This window comes from Heloderma suspectum, chromosome 11 (assembly GCF_057233095.1).
Source record: "Heloderma suspectum isolate Gila_16-S chromosome 11, 16-S_ref, whole genome shotgun sequence".
Lineage (NCBI taxonomy): Eukaryota > Metazoa > Chordata > Lepidosauria > Squamata > Helodermatidae > Heloderma > Heloderma suspectum.
Window position 1 is genome coordinate 7,835,607 of NC_139468.1, and position 18,339 is coordinate 7,853,945.

Here is an 18,339-nt window from a genome sequence, read left to right on the forward strand (position 1 = left end):
TTATGATAACATCTTGGATTTCTTGGTACAGATTTTAACCTCTTATGTTCTTTTTCCAGCCCAAGATGTTACTAAACCTTATCTGTGACCCATGTGTCTTGTGCATTGTTGACCCAAAGTTCTTTGTTGTTGTTTTAGTGTTCCGTGCCATGTGGAGTAGGTCAGAGGACTCGAGATGTAAAGTGTGTCAGCAACCTTGGAGACATTGTTGACGATGAGGAATGTAACATGAAGCTCCGCCCAAATGACATCGAGAACTGCGACATGGGGCCCTGTGCCAAGAGCTGGTTTCTTACAGAATGGAGTGACCGGGTAAGGCTCTGCCTTAAAGAGAAGGACCATAGCTCACTGGTGCACAACACGGTTTGCATCCCAGGTTCATTCCCTGGCATCTCCAGTTAAAAGGATCAAGTAGCAAGAAATGGCAAAGACCCCTGCCTGAGAGCCTCAGGGTGGTTGCCAGTCAGAGAAGGCAACACTGACTGAGCTACAGTGATCAATAGACTGACTCACTATAAGGCAGCATCCTATGTTCTGGGCCAATCCCCACTCAAATCGCTGACCGGCTTGCTGTTAGGGATGTTAAGACATTTCTTTCAATTTATTTTTGACCAGAATTTACCAACTTTGCACATACCAGAGCTGAACATGGACCTGAATGCAATCTGCAGTCGAAGTCCATACTTGGAATGTGATTTGCACAGAAAGCAGTCCAAAAACATGGACTTTTGAAAAAATGCACACAAACATGCTTTGAAACAATGGACACAAACATGCTTTAACCAGTGGGAATAAAATGTGTGCATTAGGGATCAGTGAACTCACCACGGTCCAGGTCATGTGCCACTCACTGGACCCCCACTGGCCACCCTCCCCTGCTCAGTGTGCATGACGAGTCACCAGGCAGTCCATGAGCATGGCATGTGCAGTGTGCAGCCACCCAATCTGTCATGTACATAAAAATGGCGGCTTGGCCTTTCTGTAAAGGCAGATTCATTTTATGTAAATGGTGGCCATAAAGTGGCCATTTATGGAAGATTACAGGTGCAAATGGCCATTTATGCCCATAATCTTGCACAAATGGTCATTTTACGGCTGGCATTTGAGTAAAATTGGCTTTTATGAAAAAGCTGAGCCACCATTTAGCAGCTTGGCGGGGGATTGAGGATCCCTGTGTTTGCCTGATTTGGTGTGTGCTGAGTCAGGCAAGCATGGGGATCCATGGAAGGTGTCTGGGGGGCTGAACCAGTGCTTTCCCGATGGCTCTTGAACCCCACCCAGATGCCTACGACATCCCTAGTGTATATTTCAAAAATGCACACAAGCGATACTACGTTTGATGCTGTACAAATTGTCATGTGAAAAGAAAAAGCAACACTCATAATTTGACATGGCATGAGTTGGAATGAGCTTCAAGGTGGAATTTAGAGAACCTCAATTAGGGATGTACGAATTTGTAAAATCAATTCTGTCTGCACTTTGCGGATTGTCATGTGCCTTTCATTCTGTTGTGCGCTCATTGGTGGAATCAGATTTTTTTTTCCAATTTCCCAACTTGTGCAAATTTGTACTTCCAAAATGCACAAATTCCCCTGTGTACAATCTCCCCCAGATGTTCATTTTCATGCTTAACCTATGGAGAAAATGTGAATTTTTGGCCAGTGTTTTTTTTTAAATTTTATGTATTTTTCTACGACTAAATTCATGTACAATTCTGGAAAGTAAAAAATCTGGTCTGCAAGTCCACAGAATCTGTGCGAGTTGGGAAAAGCCAGTCTGCTGGTCAGATTCATAGAAATCCAAACTCATTTGATTCTGTTGCAGACTTCTCTGACATCCCTAAGCTCAATGAGCTCATTTTGTTGTTGTGGTTGATTTACACACACATATGTGCTGTTAGCAATACCAACAAAGTCCCCCAAACTTAAGCCTGAACATGAGCTTTGAGGGCTTAGTAAGACATGCTTCAAATGAGAAGTGAGTGATAAAACCTCCCAAATCCTAGAGAAGATCTCCTGGCTAACCCAGAAAAACTGGGGCTGAAGCAAAACCTGACATCTGCAAGAATCTTCTTACTACAAGAGTCTCTCACAGGGGTGGGCAGACCTTTAAAACAGCCCCCTGGGCAAAGTAGCAGAGATGAATTTGTTCATGAAATGATCTGATTTCTTCTCAATATTTTGACAAAGAACTTGCTATGATGGAATGGGAAATGCACATTTTTGGTCGATGTCCCCCCCCCCTTCATATTTTTGTACGACTAAATTTGCAGACAATTCCAGAAAGTATAAAACTGGTCCACAAGCCCACAAAATCTGTGCCACTAAGAAAAAGCAGATCCACTTCAGAAGCTGCTGGTTGGATTAATAGAAATCCAAACTCATTTGAATCCATTGCAGATTTCTCCGACATCCCTAGCTGCAAGGGCGTCTCATTTCTAATGTATAATTGAGAAGTAGTTTTGTGTTAGTTTATTTTCTTTTACACAGGGATGAATGTCTCTTTTGAAATTTATTGGAGTGATATTTCATGGGCATGGGAGAAAAAGAGTTGTCCTCCAAGACAGTGAAATATAAATAAATGCAGTTAAGTATTCTGGATTCGAGCCAATGTGGGTGTAAATCTTCTCACTTGAATATCCAGATTAGCTGCAGGTTCGGTTTTCTTTCTCTCTTCTTCCAAATGTGCTGTTTGGTCCCACACAGGGTTGGGTTTTTTTAAAATATGACTTCATTTTTGTTTTTACACCAGAGAACGGCTTTTAAAATATTTTTGCTGTATACCCAAAGGATACATAGTGAATTTTGAACAGAGTTTTTCTAAATGTTATTGTACGTATTTATTTATGTTAAAGGAGAGAGTCCAAGATGAAGTGTGTGTGTGTGTGTGTGTGTGTGTTTGGAATGGGGGAGGGGAAACCATTATTATGCTGTTCATGCTTTACTGTCAGGAAAGACAGTAAAGACACCTCTTCATATTAACAATTTCCGAACATTTGCTACTGTGCCAGATGCAATTCATTAGCATTTCTTCCATGACTACATCTGGGGCTTGAGCTTTAAGGGAGGGTTCCTTTTTAAAAATCAAACAAACAAACGGAATTCTTTTCCATAGACGGAAGAACAGGGGAACATTTGCTAAGAGGGGACCTTAAAATGAGATGATCACCTAACAATTAAGGTACCTGTGACCTGGGAGCTCCTTGGTCAGAACGCCCAATGTCCTTTTTCTTTCATTGGAAGCATGCATGCAATCCAACCAGTGTGAGACTTGGATCAGGGCCTCAGTGCTTATTTCCTCATTTTAAAGCACCCCTGAAGCTGCTATTAGTTGTGGGGCAGCAGGGAGGGCAGGTTCAATATGGATTCTACAGAAACTTACTTTATCACACAGTATCTGTTCCAGATGGCTTCCAGGTTGCTGCTAAGAAGAACTCTTCTTGCCACTGTGAAACTGATGTGATGGTGAAGGTAGGGATGTATGAGAAATTTGCTGTGGTTAATTCATTTCTGATCAGGGTTTATCCAGTTCACAATCACACCTTCCAGAAAGAACACAGACTCAAACACAATCTGCAATCAAAGTCCATACATTTCCAAGCTTGCAGTGTGATTTGCGGACCAAAAAACTAGGGATGTACGAAAGTCACTTACCTTTTCTCAGGGGTGCTTCGCGGTGGGGGGGAGGTGCTTTGCTTCTCCCCCCGAAGTTCAGGCAAGGGGGGGGGAGCCATCCCGCCTCACCCGGCCAAAATTCAGGCTGGGGGGGAGGCTTCCCGCCTCACCCGGCCGAAATTCAGGCCGGGGAGAAGCACCCCATCTCCCCGGCCACGAAAGAAAAAGTAAAAAACAAAAACAAAAACCCCATGATAGGCTACGTAACGATTAACGTAGCCTATCACGGCTAGATTTCCAAAGTCAGCCATGATAGGCTACGTAAATCGTCACGTAGCCTATCACGGGTGACTTTGAAAAAAAAAAAAAAGCGCGTACGCAAATGGCGGCGGCCTATGGGCCGCCCTATTTATTATAAGTAAAGTAAGTTATTTACTTATTTGGTAAAAAAGATTTACGTAGACTATGGGGTGGCGGGGGGGTGGCGGAGAATTTCACCGCCAATTTCGGGGGGCCGAATGCGTTGGCACTCGGCCCCCCGAAGATTCGGGGAGAAATTCTCCGCCATCCCTACAAAAAACGCACACACGTGTTTGACAGCATACGTACATTTGCCCATGGGAAAATGCCCATGAAAAATGCATACTTTTGAAAAATGCACACAAATGCGCTCAATAAATGGGAGAAGAATGCATACATTTCAAGGATGCACACAATGGATGTGTACATTTGGAAAAACGTGCATGGATTTTCATGCAAAAAGGAAAACAAACAACACAAAGGTTGCAATCTGATACGGACTCAAGATAGAACTAGCCTCAAGATGGAATTCAGAAAACTTTGGCGAGCTCGTGTTTTGGTGATTCATACATATCCAAGTGAAGAGTTTGCTCCTTTATTTCCCATCCCCTCAATTTCATGCTGAAAAATCTCATCTAAGAACTTCCAGCTCTGCACTAGCTGAAATCCTGTCTATGTACTTGTCACTAACATGGAACAACGATATGAGCACACACAGCCACTTCATGTTCTGTGCTCTGGAGCTCTTGGTAGTTTTTTTTTTCTGGCAGGTTTTCAACATTTCTTTACAACCATGAGGGCTAGAAACATCTTTAAGAAAAATGTTTTGGGAGAGAACCCTACTTAGTACTCACAGAAAGACAGAACATGCACCAAATGACTTGCTGTGCAGCTGTGCACGATGAAGTGGCATGTTGTTGATCAGTTGTTAAGTCATGTCCGACTCTTCGTGAACCCATGGACCATAGCACGCCAGGCCTTCCTGTCCTCCGCTCTCTCCCGGAGCGTGCTCAAGTTAGTATTCATTGCATCGGTGATGCTATCCAGCCATCTCATCCTCTGCCGTCCCCTTCTCCTTTTGCCTTCAATCTTTCCCAGCATCAGGGTCTTTTCCAGGGAGTTTCCTCTTTGCATTAGGTGGCCAAAATACTTGCACTTCAGTATCAGTCCTTCCAATGAGCTTGATTTCCTTTAGGATTGACTGATTTGACCTCCTTGCAGTCCAAGGGACTCGTAAGAGTCTTCTCCAGCACCACAGTTTGAAAGCATCAATTCTTCGACACTCTGCCTTCCTTATAGTCCAGCTCTCATAGCCATACGTTACTACTGGGAAAACCATAGCTTTGATTAGACGGACCTTTGTCGGCAAGGCGATGTCTCTGCTTCTTACTATGCTGTTTAGGTTTGCCATAGTTTTCCTCCCAAGGAGCAAGCGTCTTTTAATGTCATGGCTACTACAGTCACCGTCTGCAGTGATCTTGGAGCCCAAGAAAATAAAATCTGTCACTGCTTCCATTTCTTTCCCTTCTATATGCCAGAATTGAGGAACACTCAGCATTGGGAGATGTTTGACTTTGGTCTTGTTGGCAGCTTCACAGGATGTGATGGAATGCATGTTTTGCATGCAGATGGTTCCGGATTCCATCATGTAGGTGGTGATGGGAAGGATCAGTGCCTGCGACCCCAAGGAGCTTCTGCCAGCCAGAGTAGAAAATACTGGGCTAAATGGACAAATGTGAAGTAGACAATACTGGGCTAAATGGACAAATGCAAAGTAGAGAATAAGGGCTAAATGGATAAATAGACTGACCTAGTATTAGGGCTACATGGATCTTTCAGTCTTGGTCTTGCCAAGACTGTTGGATCTTTCAGATCAAGTCCATTTTCTCCCATTTCCACATGAACTTGCAATTTTTTTAAATAATAATTCTTCACAGTATACAAATTAATGTGCAAATTAGTGGATGCATGCACCCATTGACTCAAGTGTGTCTGTGCTCATTTCTCCAGAAATGTGCTCATTTCTGGAAATGTGGACATTTGTCTTTGCACTTTTTTCAAAGGTGCGCACGTTGTCAAACACATTTTGTTTTATTTTGCAGAAAACATTGTGAGCTCAGAAATGTATGGATTTCTGACCACAAATAGCATCTGGACTGCTATTCAGATCTGGGAGGTGCAAATTGGGTAAATCCTCAAGAAAAACTTGATGGAGCGAATTTTTCACACATCCCTATCTAGTATAAGGCAGCTTTGTATGTATTGCTGGGACAGCAGCTGCCCAACCTTCAATCTCTGACCTCAGAAGGAACAGGACAGCAAGACAGGCAGAGCTTTCTCCAATGAGCAGGGGGAGGTGGGCCTAGTGATGCATGAACCCCCCACTGTCCAGTCTGGGGGCGTCCATGGAGGGGCAATCTGGGCTATTCGGGCCCCTGTGGAATCCTCCGGAGCCCAGCCGTATCTGCTGGAGTTGGCAGAGCTGCTCTCCAGCGGTAAGCTGATGGAGGGCCATTAACCTATTGCAGGAAAAAAAATACAGCCATAAATGGAGTATTGTACATCATTTGCTGCTGTAAAGCACTGTTTTTGCCCTAAATTGCATCCGTTTACACAAATTACACAAATTATGGCCGGAATTTGCACAAATTTCTATTTATGGGGGGGGGACCCAGATTTCAGGGGGAAAAACAGTTGGCTGGAGCATTCCATCTGCTGGAGCATTCCATCTGCCGGAACCACTGGAGCATTCTAAGGCCTCCTGTGAGGCCTTGGCAAGGCACTTTGCAGATAAAATTGATCAGATTAGGTGTGTTACTCTGCATGCTGTGGATACAGTTAGTGAGCAGGAGGCGGCCTGTGGCAAACCGGTTTTGTGGGATCGGTTCCAGCTTCTTCCTCCTGATGAAGTGGACAAGGTGCTTTCATCGGTACGGCCGACCACCTGCTTACTTGATCCTTGCCCATCTTGGCTCATTATGAGCTGCAGAGAGAGACTGGGTGAGGGGATCAGGGCGGAGGTGAATGCCTCCCTTGAGGAGGGAGTGATGCCATCAGCCCTCAAGGAGGCAGTGATAAGACCACTCTTAAAGAAGCCCTCCTTGGATCCTCAAGTTTTGAACAACTTTCGCCTAGTCTGAAATCTGCCATTTTTGGGCAAGGTGATTGAGCGGGTGGTGGCAGTGCAGTTGAAGGCACACTTGGAAGAAACTGATTATCTAGACCCATTGCAGTTGGGCTTCAGGCCTGGGCATGGGACAGAAACGGCCTCGGTCGCCTTGGTAGATGATATGAGGAGGGCTCTGGATAGGGGTGAATGCTCCTTCCTTGTTCTCCTTGACCTCTCAGCGGCTTTTGATACCGTTGACCATGGTATCCTCCTGGACCGCCTGGAGGGGTTGGGCATTGGGGACACCGTATTGTGGTGGTTCCGGTCCTTCCTTTCCGGCAGGTACCCGAGGGTAGCACTGGGAGAGGAGGTTTCGGACCTGTGGCCACTTACTTGTGGGGTGCCACAGGGTTCCATCCTCTCCCCGATGTTATTTAACATCTATGTGAAGCCGCTGGGGGCTATCGTCAGGAGGTTTGGGGTGCAGTGTCATCAATATGCGGATGACATGCAGCTCTACCTCTCATTTAAATCTTCACCAAGGTTGGCCGTAGAATCCCTGTCCAAATGTCTGGAGACGGTGAGTGGCTGGATGGGGAGAAATAGGCTGAAGCTGAACCCTGACAAGACCGAGATACTTTTGGTGGGAGACAAGAGGAGGCTGGGGGATGTTGACCTGGTGTTGAATGGGGTACGGCTACCCTTGAAAGACCAGGTCTGCAGCCTGGGGGTCATTTTGGACTCCCAGCTGTCCATGGAGGCTCAGGTGTCAGCTGTGAGCCAGACAGCGCTGTATCAACTCCATCTGATGCGGCGGCTGCGCCCCTTCCTTCCCGACCAGCTGCTCCCATCGGTAGTACATGCCCTGGTCTCCTCTCGTTTAGACTACTGTAATGCGCTCTACGTGGGGTTACCCTTGAAGATGGTTTGGAAGCTGCAGCTGGCGCAGAACGCGGTGGCTCGCCTGATTAAAGGCAGCCACTGGCGAGATCACATCACTCCAGTGCTGAAGGAGTTGCACTGGTTACCAGTTGTTTTCCGGGCCAAATTCAAGGTGTTGGTTTTGACCTTTAAAACCCTGTATGGTTCCGGCCGAGCCTATCTTAAGGAGCGCCTCCAGCAGCACCAGACAGGCCGCTTAAGAAGATCAGCCTCGGATGGCCTTCTCTCTGTCCCATCAGCCAGGACAGCTAGACTGGTGGGGACGAAGGAGATGGCCTTTTCTGTGGTGGCCCCCACTCTGTGGAACTCCCTCCCTAGGGAACTCCGTCATGCCCCCTCTTTAATGAGCTTCCCTCATGCATTAAAAACGTGGTTGTTCAGGCAGGCATTTGGGGTGGGTTAGGGTATTTTAGAAAATTTTTTATTGTAGAATTTTATTGTTTTAAACTGTTTTTATTGTATGTTGTACATCGCCCAGAGTGGCTGGGTGACCAGCCAGATGGGCGATTAATAAATTTAATAATAAATAAAATAAAATCTGTCAGACCCTCAAAGGGCGTGATTTACAAACAATGGACATGCCTAGGGGAATGTCTTCATTTTAATTTTAAAGATGGGAGGGGGAGCCCCAGACACAAAGCATATTCTGCTTAGAACATCCTTTGTAAGCAGCAGATCTATAGCAAAATCTAACAGTGCAGGGTGGGGTAAGTCAGTATCTTCTTATTTGGTACTTGATTTGAAACTTGATCTGTATGTTAAGCTCATTTATAGCCACTTAAAACAGAACACAGCTGAATTTCTGGTGAACTTCACCAAGAAATCTTGCTTCCAATAGGGATGTGCCGTGCGACTTAACAGAACTTGAGTTCATCGACATACTCCAATTCCCATCTGAAAGCTCATTCCGACTCTTTTCCATACCAGATTGTGATATTTATTGTTTTTTCCACAACAAAATTGTGCATATTTTCGTGTGTGTTTTTTCCAAATGTACACATCATCTGCGTGCCTTTTTCTGCATTTTTGAAATGTCTGCCTTGAGTAATCTGTGTTTTTGTCCCTTTTCCAACTGTATGAATGTTTTCATGCACAGTTTTCAAATGCACATGTGTTTTTTAATGCATTGCTTTGTTGCTCGAATTGCATTGCATGCCCAGAAATGCATGGACTTGAGACTGCAAATTGGTTCAGGACTGTGTTCGGATCCGGGAAGTGCAAACTGAATAAATGCTGATAAAAAAAATGAACTAAAGTGAATTTCTTATCCATCCCTAGTTGCCAGCTCCTGTTTCTCTTTGAGAAGCAAAATAAGCTCATTGGATCTTCAAATGGAAATTACCTGGAAAACAGAAAATTAGTAGCATCTAGCCTGATAATTTTGGATTAGGGCCACCACACTGGAGGAGAGGGGTTTACTTTTTCCTCTGCACTGTTTCCCACCTTAAGCTGCTATCAGCTGCAGAGGGGAAATCATACCAGTAAAATGACATGTATCATATGCCTCTCCCCTCTCTGCCCCTACAGAAGTGCAGCTAATACCCACCTAGGGGAACTATTCAGATTGGTGCTGTGGCAAACGCAAACTGCCCCCCCTGCTGCTTTTAGCCAAAGAAGAAGACATTGGCAATAAAACTCCAATTATGTATCTTACGCATCACATGAAGTTTGGCTTATTATGTCAGGAACTGCTAGATGGTGACTGTGTATGGCTGCTCTATGTGATGAGCCACAGAACCGCTGCATTGGAATGCTTTCCTGGGAAATGTTCTCAAGCTGGCCATTAGGAACATTGGAAGCTGCTTTACACTGCCTTACATGCAATTGGTCTATCTAGTCTGTCATTGACCCTGACTGGCAGAGGCCCTCCAGGGTTTCACGCAGGAGTCTTTTCCTGCCCTACCTGGAAATGGTGGGGATTGAACCTGGGACCTTCTGTGTGCAAAGCAGGGGCTCTGCCACTGAGCTACCATCCCTTCCATTGGGCCCTTTCAGACAGGCTTTGTGTCTGGCCAAAGCCCTTGCCGAAGGAACCGATCTTCCTGGCTCTGGTGCACTCCTTTGTGTTCTTCGGCTTCTGCTCTTTTGGGTCCCATCTCCTGACCTTGCCCTTGGCTCTGACTTTGAGATTGCTCCCTGGGACTGACTCCTCCCTGGGACTGACTCCCACTTTGCCCGCAGCAGTAACATCTGGGCAACCCTTTGGTCCGGATTCCTGCTTGTTCCTCAGTTTGGGCAGCGGACTGGTTTGGTTCCTCATTTCTGAATCCCCAGCTTGTTCCTTAGCTTTGACCTCCTGGCTAGGGATGGATGGATGCACCTCTGTCTGCTCCCTTCAGGCAGTCAATGAGCCATCCACACTGCCTGCCTGCATGACCCGTGCTGCCGGAGCTGCAGGATGGCTTGGCGATTGCCCGAGAAGTGCTGGGAGGCCGCCCGTCTTACTGAGCTCCAGTTGTGCACAGAAATCACAGCTTGGGTTACTTCTGCATATGTAAAGTTGCATCTATGGTTGCTTTACAGGGGCAATGACTCAGGATTACAGGTGTAAAGGGCCCTTTACTCTGTAATCTTGAGTCATTGCCCTTTTAAGGCAGCCATAGACACCACTTTACATATGTAGAAGTACCCGAGCCGTGACTGTGCACACAATTGCAGCTCAGTAATGAGGTGGACAGCCTCACAGCGCTTCCCGCTGGTCACTGAGCAGGGGGAAGTCTGTCGGACTCCACTCCCTCCTCAGACTCGCATGCCATCCCTACTCCTGGCTCCTGGCTTCTCTTGGGCAGCTGCTTATGGCTCAGCCCTGACATGTCATCCCTAATATCAGAGTTATCTGCATCAGTCCCTAGACCAGACTTGTCCATCGTGGTGGCCTCCAGATGTTTTGGATGACACCGCCCAGCATGCTTGACCATTGGTCATGCTCACTGTGGCTGATGGGGGTTGAAGTCCAAAACATCTGGATCAGCACCAGGATAGGGAGGGCTGCCCTAGACATTCTTGACCTCCAGCAAAGTTCAGAGCCAGAGCTGGTTCCACACTTTATCACCTCCCTGAATCATTGCTAACTCCCCACCACCACTTACAGAAAATAGTACCCAGCACAGAGCCATCCATTCACCTCCCAGGAATGTTCCATAATATATATATATATATATATATATATATATATATATATATATATTAGCAGCCTTACACAGCTACTAATGAAATTACACACACACACACACATACACGTACACACTTGCAAAATGCCAAATCTGGTGCATGTTTCATACCATGTAACAAATGCTTATTTGTGGCTTTCTTTCCATGTGAAATATAATATAACTGCTTGTAACTGTATAAATTCAATTATGCATACATCTTTCAGCAGTCAGCACATGGTTTTTCTTTATTCTTAATAATCCCCCGCCCCCTGCAAAACACACACACACACAAAAACACAAATGCAGCTTCCCTCTCCTTTAGGAGGGGGACAAGGGAGTGAGCAAAGAAATAGGGAAAGAAAGTGAGCACAAAGTGTATGTGCAATGCCAATTGGGGTAGGGGGATCTTTGAAAGAACTGGCAGCTGATCAAAACACTTTGGGGTACTGAAATGTGAGGAACACATAAGAAGGGGTCTTTCCTTCAATTTGGTTTAAAGAACAGTGTAACCCATACTCACATGACTGCTTTCTCCCACTTCACACAGTGAGATCAACATGGAAACTGGTCCAACTCTTCACATCCAGCACATCTTTGGCAAGCCTGTTTTTAGGAAGTGTACCAAAGACGTGCACCCTCCAGCTCTGGCACATATCTGTGGGTGATGGCACATGGAGCTCTATATGAGCCAGAGCTGCTTCAGTTCTCTTCAAGTAACAAGGGATAGGAAGTGTGATTACTACAGTTGAGCCAACATTTCTCAAAAGACAAGTTTCTGAGAAAATTTCAGAGATTGTTTGGTTACTCTCTCCCTCTCCCTCTCTCTCCCCCCCTCTCTCTCTCACACACACACACACACACACACAGACACGCACACAGACACCCACACCAAGTAATTGTAGGTTACTTCGGAGACTTTTCTCTGGGTTATTATATTTTGGTGGCTGTGGCTACCCTACCCCCTGCATAATTTTCCAGAATGAAATTAGATCCAGGGCATTATGGAGGATGCAAAATGGTGGCCTGGCTGCCAACAGAGTTGCCACTGCTGTCGCTTACAGCAGAAGCCATGACGGCAAAACTTGGGGTGGGAAGAATAAAGCTGCACGCTACCACCGCTGCCAAGAATGAGCCCCATCCCCAATAAACTATTGAAGAATTTCTCCCCCCCACTCCGAAATTCAGTGGAATGATCCCCCTTGTTTCCCAGCACACAAATAGGAAGGGAGTCCATCTAGTTATCAGCACCATGCTTTGACCAAGTGAGCCAGCCAGCTATCTCTCAGTGGCACTGCCCTGGTAAACTGTTAGGAAAATTGCGGATCTGTTCCCCCCACTCTAAATTAAGGATGGGTGAGAAATTTGCTCTGTTTGGGTGTGTGTGTGTGTGCTTCTACAGATTTCCTCAATTTGCACCTCCAAGTCAGAATTGTATTCAGAAATCTGTATTTTTGTAATTTTTCTGATGCCGCTCGTCTCCAGAAAAATGAACACAAAAATGCTCATTTTAGGGAAAAGTGTAGTGGTTAAGACGCTGAACTGCAGACCGGAAGGTCGGCAGGACAGCAGTTCGAGACCCGAATGCTGCGTGACAGAGTGAGCTCCCTTTTTCAGTCCCAGCTCCTGCCAACCTAGCAGTTTGAAAGCAAGAAATTGCAAGTAGATAAATAGGTACTGCTTCTGCGGGAAAGGTAACAGCATTCCGTGCACCTCGGCGTTCAGTCATGCCGGCCACATGACCACGGAAGCGTCTTCGGACAGCGCTGGCTCTTCGGCTTAGAAACAGGGATGAGCACCGCACCCTACAGTCGGACACGACTGGCTTGGGACACCTTTTTGTGCCCGCTTGAACTTAATGTTTGGCCTTGCTGTTTGACATACTTAGCTTTGGCATGGGACTTAGTATCCTTTCAAGATGATGATGAGAATTAGTATTAGTATTATTAATTTTAAGTAAATGTCATAGACAGGGAGGAGGGAAACCATGGTGAAAACCCCTCCATGCCTTTCTCTCTTTCCATTTTGTTCTGCGGGCACGTCTTTGCCAAGATCCCTCTTTTTAAAATATATATAAATAAGAAAGTATTAATGGAAACAGTCATCTCTGCAAATTGTAGCAACACCTATTCCAGTGTTCCTTAATTGCATGTCCTTTTTTGATTGCAGAATGTGACCTTCCTAATTGCGGAATCTGTATTTGTCACCCTTTTTGTGCCACATAGTTCTGTCCTCTTCCAGGGCTTATCAAAACCTGTTTCACTCAAGCCACAATAGGACTAATGGTCACATCTGGGGTCTCTCACCATGACAGTGTTCTGCGGAATGTGGTGCCGGTGTCCGTACGCGATCTGTCATATGCATGACCAACCACATCAGCAGTTTGCCGCTGGAGGGCTGTGGACACAACAGGCCATCAGAAACAACCCCCTGTGACAATGGGCCATGTTTGGGGAAAGTGGAATGGTTTGCTGGAAGCTGGAGCCAGGTACTGTTTATCGTTATGTATTTATTCAAAGCATTTATGTCCTGCTCTTCAGCTGGAAGGGGTCCCAGTGCAGCTTGCAGATCAATAAAAAGAACACAGTCCCTGCCCTCAGGTTTACAGTCTAAAAAGACATGGCACAAAAGGAAAGAGTGATGTGGAGGGAAAAGGAAAACAAGAAAACCTAGACACCAATGCTTAATGTTAAACTGATCTGATAATGAGTGGCTGTAATGGAGATGTAATGGCCAAATGTAGCAGGAAATTGTTGGTCTTCTCATCCTGAACAGCTGGAATGGAAACTGAGTTGCTTTCTCTTTGAGGAGCCCCCCCCCCCAAAAAAAAGGGCTGGTCTCTCAGCTGAGCTGATGGAGTGGCCCTGCTTCCTACTCTCCTTCAGCAACAGCCTGATGGAATGGCAATGGGTTGGCAGTTGGGGGAAAGGCAAAGCCAAGGAAGCTGGCTTCTCAGCAGAGCTGAAGGTGGCCCTGGCTGCATCCCTTCTCAGTTCCTGCTTCAGCTTGATGGCATGGCTGCTGGACCCTGAGGATGCTTGGGGAAAATCCAGCCAAAATTAAGCACTGGTAGGCACTATTGGTTCCAACAGGAGAGCTAATCATGTGCTTTGGGCTGCAATCATATGAAGACTCATCTAGGAATAAGTCCTATTGAAATCAATGGGGCTTACCTCTGAGCAGACATACATAGGATTGTATTATAAATCTCTCCCATTGAAATCGACAGGGCTTAAAAGTGCTTGCCATTGGATGAAAATGGGCAGCCCATTGTATATATTGGCAATGGTTACCTTCCCTCCCCCCTGTCTCCCGATACAAACAGGATTTGGGTGGGTAATTGTCACATTCCAGAGCTTTGGGGCTTTTTTTTTTAGTGTGTGAAGAATTATCCTTTGTTTGCTTCATCTGTTTTCAATGTCTTTTATACTTACGTGTTTTCATTGCTAGGACAAAGTGTATGGTGATTGAAAGGATATTGCTTTGTTCCCCTGCACCTACAGTTGCATTTTTTCCAGACTAAGATTGTGTAGCTAGTAAAACTAAAGGAGAGGAGGAAAAAACCCCTGGTAAACTGTTAGGAAAATTGCAGATCTGTTCCCCCCACTCTAAATTAAGGATGAATGAGAAATTTGCTCTGTTTTGGAGTGTGTGTGTGTGTGTGTTTTTACAGATTTCCCCAATTTGCACCTCCAAGTCAGAATTGTATTTTGAAATCTGTATTTTTGTAATCTTTCCGATGCCGCTTATCTCTGGAAAAATGAACACAACAACGCACATTTTAGGGGAAAGTGTGCCCAACAGGCATACATTTTAGAAGTGGGCACACAGACAGCATTTTAGCACTTGGGGAAAGTGCTTGGGGAAAATGCATGTATGTAAAAATGCACACCAAAAATGAATACATTAATGCATAAATTAAAAATGCACAAAATATGAACTTCGGTATAGATTTTAAAAAAATGCTGTGAAGAAACCGGATAGAATGAGCTTGACTTAAAAAGAAAAGAAAAGATACTATCAGTGTGTCTGAGATTGGCAGATCCATGCACCTGACTTGAAACATTTGGTAGTTCCTTCAAATATGTTCCCTAGAGAGACTGTCCCTGTTCTTTGGTTTCATTCATGTTTGGGTTTGGGATCCCCCCCCCGCCCTGAAAAAAAAGAATCCAGTTTATTTCAAGCTCAGCTACAAACCCAATCCAAGCCCAATGGTGGCATTGGGAGTGGGATGGGGTCTGCTTTCTCCCCCCTCAACAGTGTGAGCTCCACCCCTGCCCCCAACCCCCTCCATGTTCCTAGAAAGAAATGAAATCCTCCTGTCACTGAAGCAGCAGACAGGTGAACAGGAGAGAGGGAGGAGTCCTTCTACAGCTCAGATTGTCATCCAAGCTGGAAGAGAACCAATGTAATGCTCACCCCATATGCAAGGTGTGTGGCATGACTTGCCGAGGTTTATAATCTGGGCCAAGGAATTACAAATTTGGGTTGCACCACTACAAGCATTTTAAAATCACGTTATCGTCAGAACATGGCAAGGCTGGCGAACATTACAGAAATGAGTAGAGCTTGAGATGCTATGCTGGCATAGTGGATCCCTTAATATCAGGCTATCAGACAATTGGCTTGGGGCTTAGCGCAGGGTTGCTGAATCTCTTTCAGCTCGAGGGCTGAATTTCATTTCAAAGAAGCTCTTAGGGGCTGCATTCCAGTCCTGGCTGGGGTGGAAGGCAAAACAGGGGAGGCCAGAGGCAAAAGGGGCAGCGTGTTTTGCCAGATCTTGTAGCTTAAAGGTCTTACTGCCCATAACTAGGGATAGCACTGGCTGGCACCTGATTCTGTCTGGGAATCCAGCAGACTGCCCCCCCAACCACACCCCTGAGTCACACACACTGAGCCCTTGCCCCTGCTTGCCCGCTACCCATGCTCCCCGAGCCACCTGCACTCACCCGGGTGGCCTCCTTGAGCCCTGCGATCGCATTTCTTGAAAAATGAAATGGCAGTCACAAAAATGCACATCGTTGCATGTGCAAACATGTGCATTGTCACAAACATGCACAATTTTTTTGTGACCACTATTTCGTTTTTCAAAAAATGGTGATCACAGAGCTCAACGAGGCTGTCTGGGTGAGTGCGGGTGGCTGGGCGAGCGGCAGGGAGCTCAACCACAGGTTCGGGTGTGTGCAAGCGGGAGCAGGGGCTGGGTTGGTGCCTGGAAAACCCAGACAGGGGACACCTACCCAATCTGTACCCATAACTAAACGTTAGCAGAGGCACTTTGACCTTTTAGAATGGGAGAAAAACTTCGTAAAGGCTGGGAAACCACCCAAGGATTGGTGGCCGAGGGAAAGGGATCTGACCCTCTGGGGAAACCCAGAGGGCAAAATCTAGCCCAGGTAGGCTGGAAATAGCCCTGGGGCCTGTGGCTTAAAGTTTTTGTTTTTGTTTTAATATTCACAAACATGATGAAACAAAGTAACTTGCTTCAGTTCAGCCCCAACCAGAATTGGTAACAGCTGTCACCATCAAGAATAAATGTCATCTCCCAGTAATGCTCTCCCAAGTAAGTTTCTTCCATAATGCGATCAAGATCCCTCTGTTAATGAGTTTGGCACAGATAGCAAAAGAGCAACTTCCATTTGCTCAGCAATGCTATTTTTAGGATGTTTTTAAAATGTTTTGCAGTGCAGCTCTTCCCCACCCCCCACCCCCGGATTAGAGATGTCGTATTAATAAGAGAAGCAGCTGTCTGCTCTGCAATATCTAAAAGAAGAGGGGTGCCTAGTTATGAGGCAGGCATTATTTACTGTTTCTTCCAGACTTCTGAGTGACTGGTCTCTGCAGGGTATGCTGGAGAGCTAATAGTTTAACTCCATCTTGTCGACTGTTAAGGATGGCACAGGAGTCTGAGGAGGGGGTGGAGTCCCCCTGCTTAGAGAGCCATTGGTGCTGATGGACCCAGCCTCCAAGCGCCCCGCAGCTTGGCCAGCAGCTGGGAGTGGGGTCCTGCCTCTGCCAGCTGTCAAGGAAGCACTTGACAACTGGTGGGGCAGGTGCCCAAGCACTCTAGCCTTGTCCTTCTTGGGAGGGGTTTGCATTTGGGGGGTGGGTCATGCTGAGGGCTCCTCCTGCCTTGGCTGCTGTCAAGGAAGCTCTTGACAACCAATGGGGGTAGGATGGGCCATAGAACCATAGAATCATAGAATAGTAGGGTTGGAAGGGGCCTACAAGGCCATCGAGTCCAACCCCCTGCTCAATGCAGGAATCCAAGTCAGATGTCCCAGGCACCCTAGCCCTTTCCTCCTCAGGAGGAGGAGAAGGCTAGAGCGCTTGGAGCGTGTGCAGTGCTGGGGACTCTGGTGGTCAAGCCCTTGTGGGAACAAAGCACAAGGGCTTGACTGCTGGAGTCCTTGGCTCACAGAGGAGGGGTGGCTTGTGCGGCTAGGCGGGCAGGGTGGGCAGGGAGGTGGGGGGGCAGCTTGTCGAGCTCCCCCATGCCCTGGATGAAGATGAGTCCGTCCATCCCTTTCCATTGTATCAAGGATAGCATTGTCCATTTTGCTGTGGAGGACATACACCAGAGTCCCAAACCTATAGATGGGGGAGAAATTGGTTAAGTTTGCATTTCAGTGCCCACATACCTAATTTCATACTTTCATATGAAGTTTGATTCACCCTATGAACCAAAAGTCTCACATCTCTGAATTTTGCAGTGGAATTGCCCTATCAAAATGTGCATACAAACATGTGTATATTAAGGAGCATAACATTCCAAAATGTATTATATTAGCAAAATTGCTTGCACCAAATGTGTACATTAGGCAGAAATTGAACACAATTGCACGTATTTGGAGATATACAGACAAAATGCTTACAGATTTTCATGCAGACATTCAAAACAAAAATTCTCAAAGCTCAGGATGAGTCACACTGAGGACCAGAAACATTCTCAAAGTTCAAGAGGAACCAAACTTAAGATTGGAAAGATGAAAAATCGAGAGACACTGAAATGGACAGATTCATCCAGCCCTAGTAGATTGGAGTGGAAGCTACTCCTCATGTGCTTATATGATCTGCCCCATTCAGAGATGCCCCTGTGACCAGGGTCAGTTGGAAGCTGAGTGGGGAAAGAAGACCTTTAAAGGTGAAACAGATTTGGAGGGGCAGAGCTCCCACAGTTACTGCCAGGTACCTGGGTGGTGTGGCCTTAGCAAGCTACGTGCAT

The 18,339-nt window shown here is 46.1% G+C and overlaps 1 protein-coding gene across 1 annotated transcript in view; it reads left to right on the forward strand.

Moving 5' to 3' along the window:
- THSD4 (thrombospondin type 1 domain containing 4) overlaps positions 1 to 18,339 on the forward strand; it is a 564,631-nt gene that overhangs the window by 517,986 nt on the left and 28,306 nt on the right. The window contains 2 exon segments of the mRNA XM_084817856.1: positions 139 to 312; positions 13,429 to 13,602. Of these exon segments, the coding sequence (XP_084673982.1) occupies positions 139 to 312; positions 13,429 to 13,602 (348 nt within the window).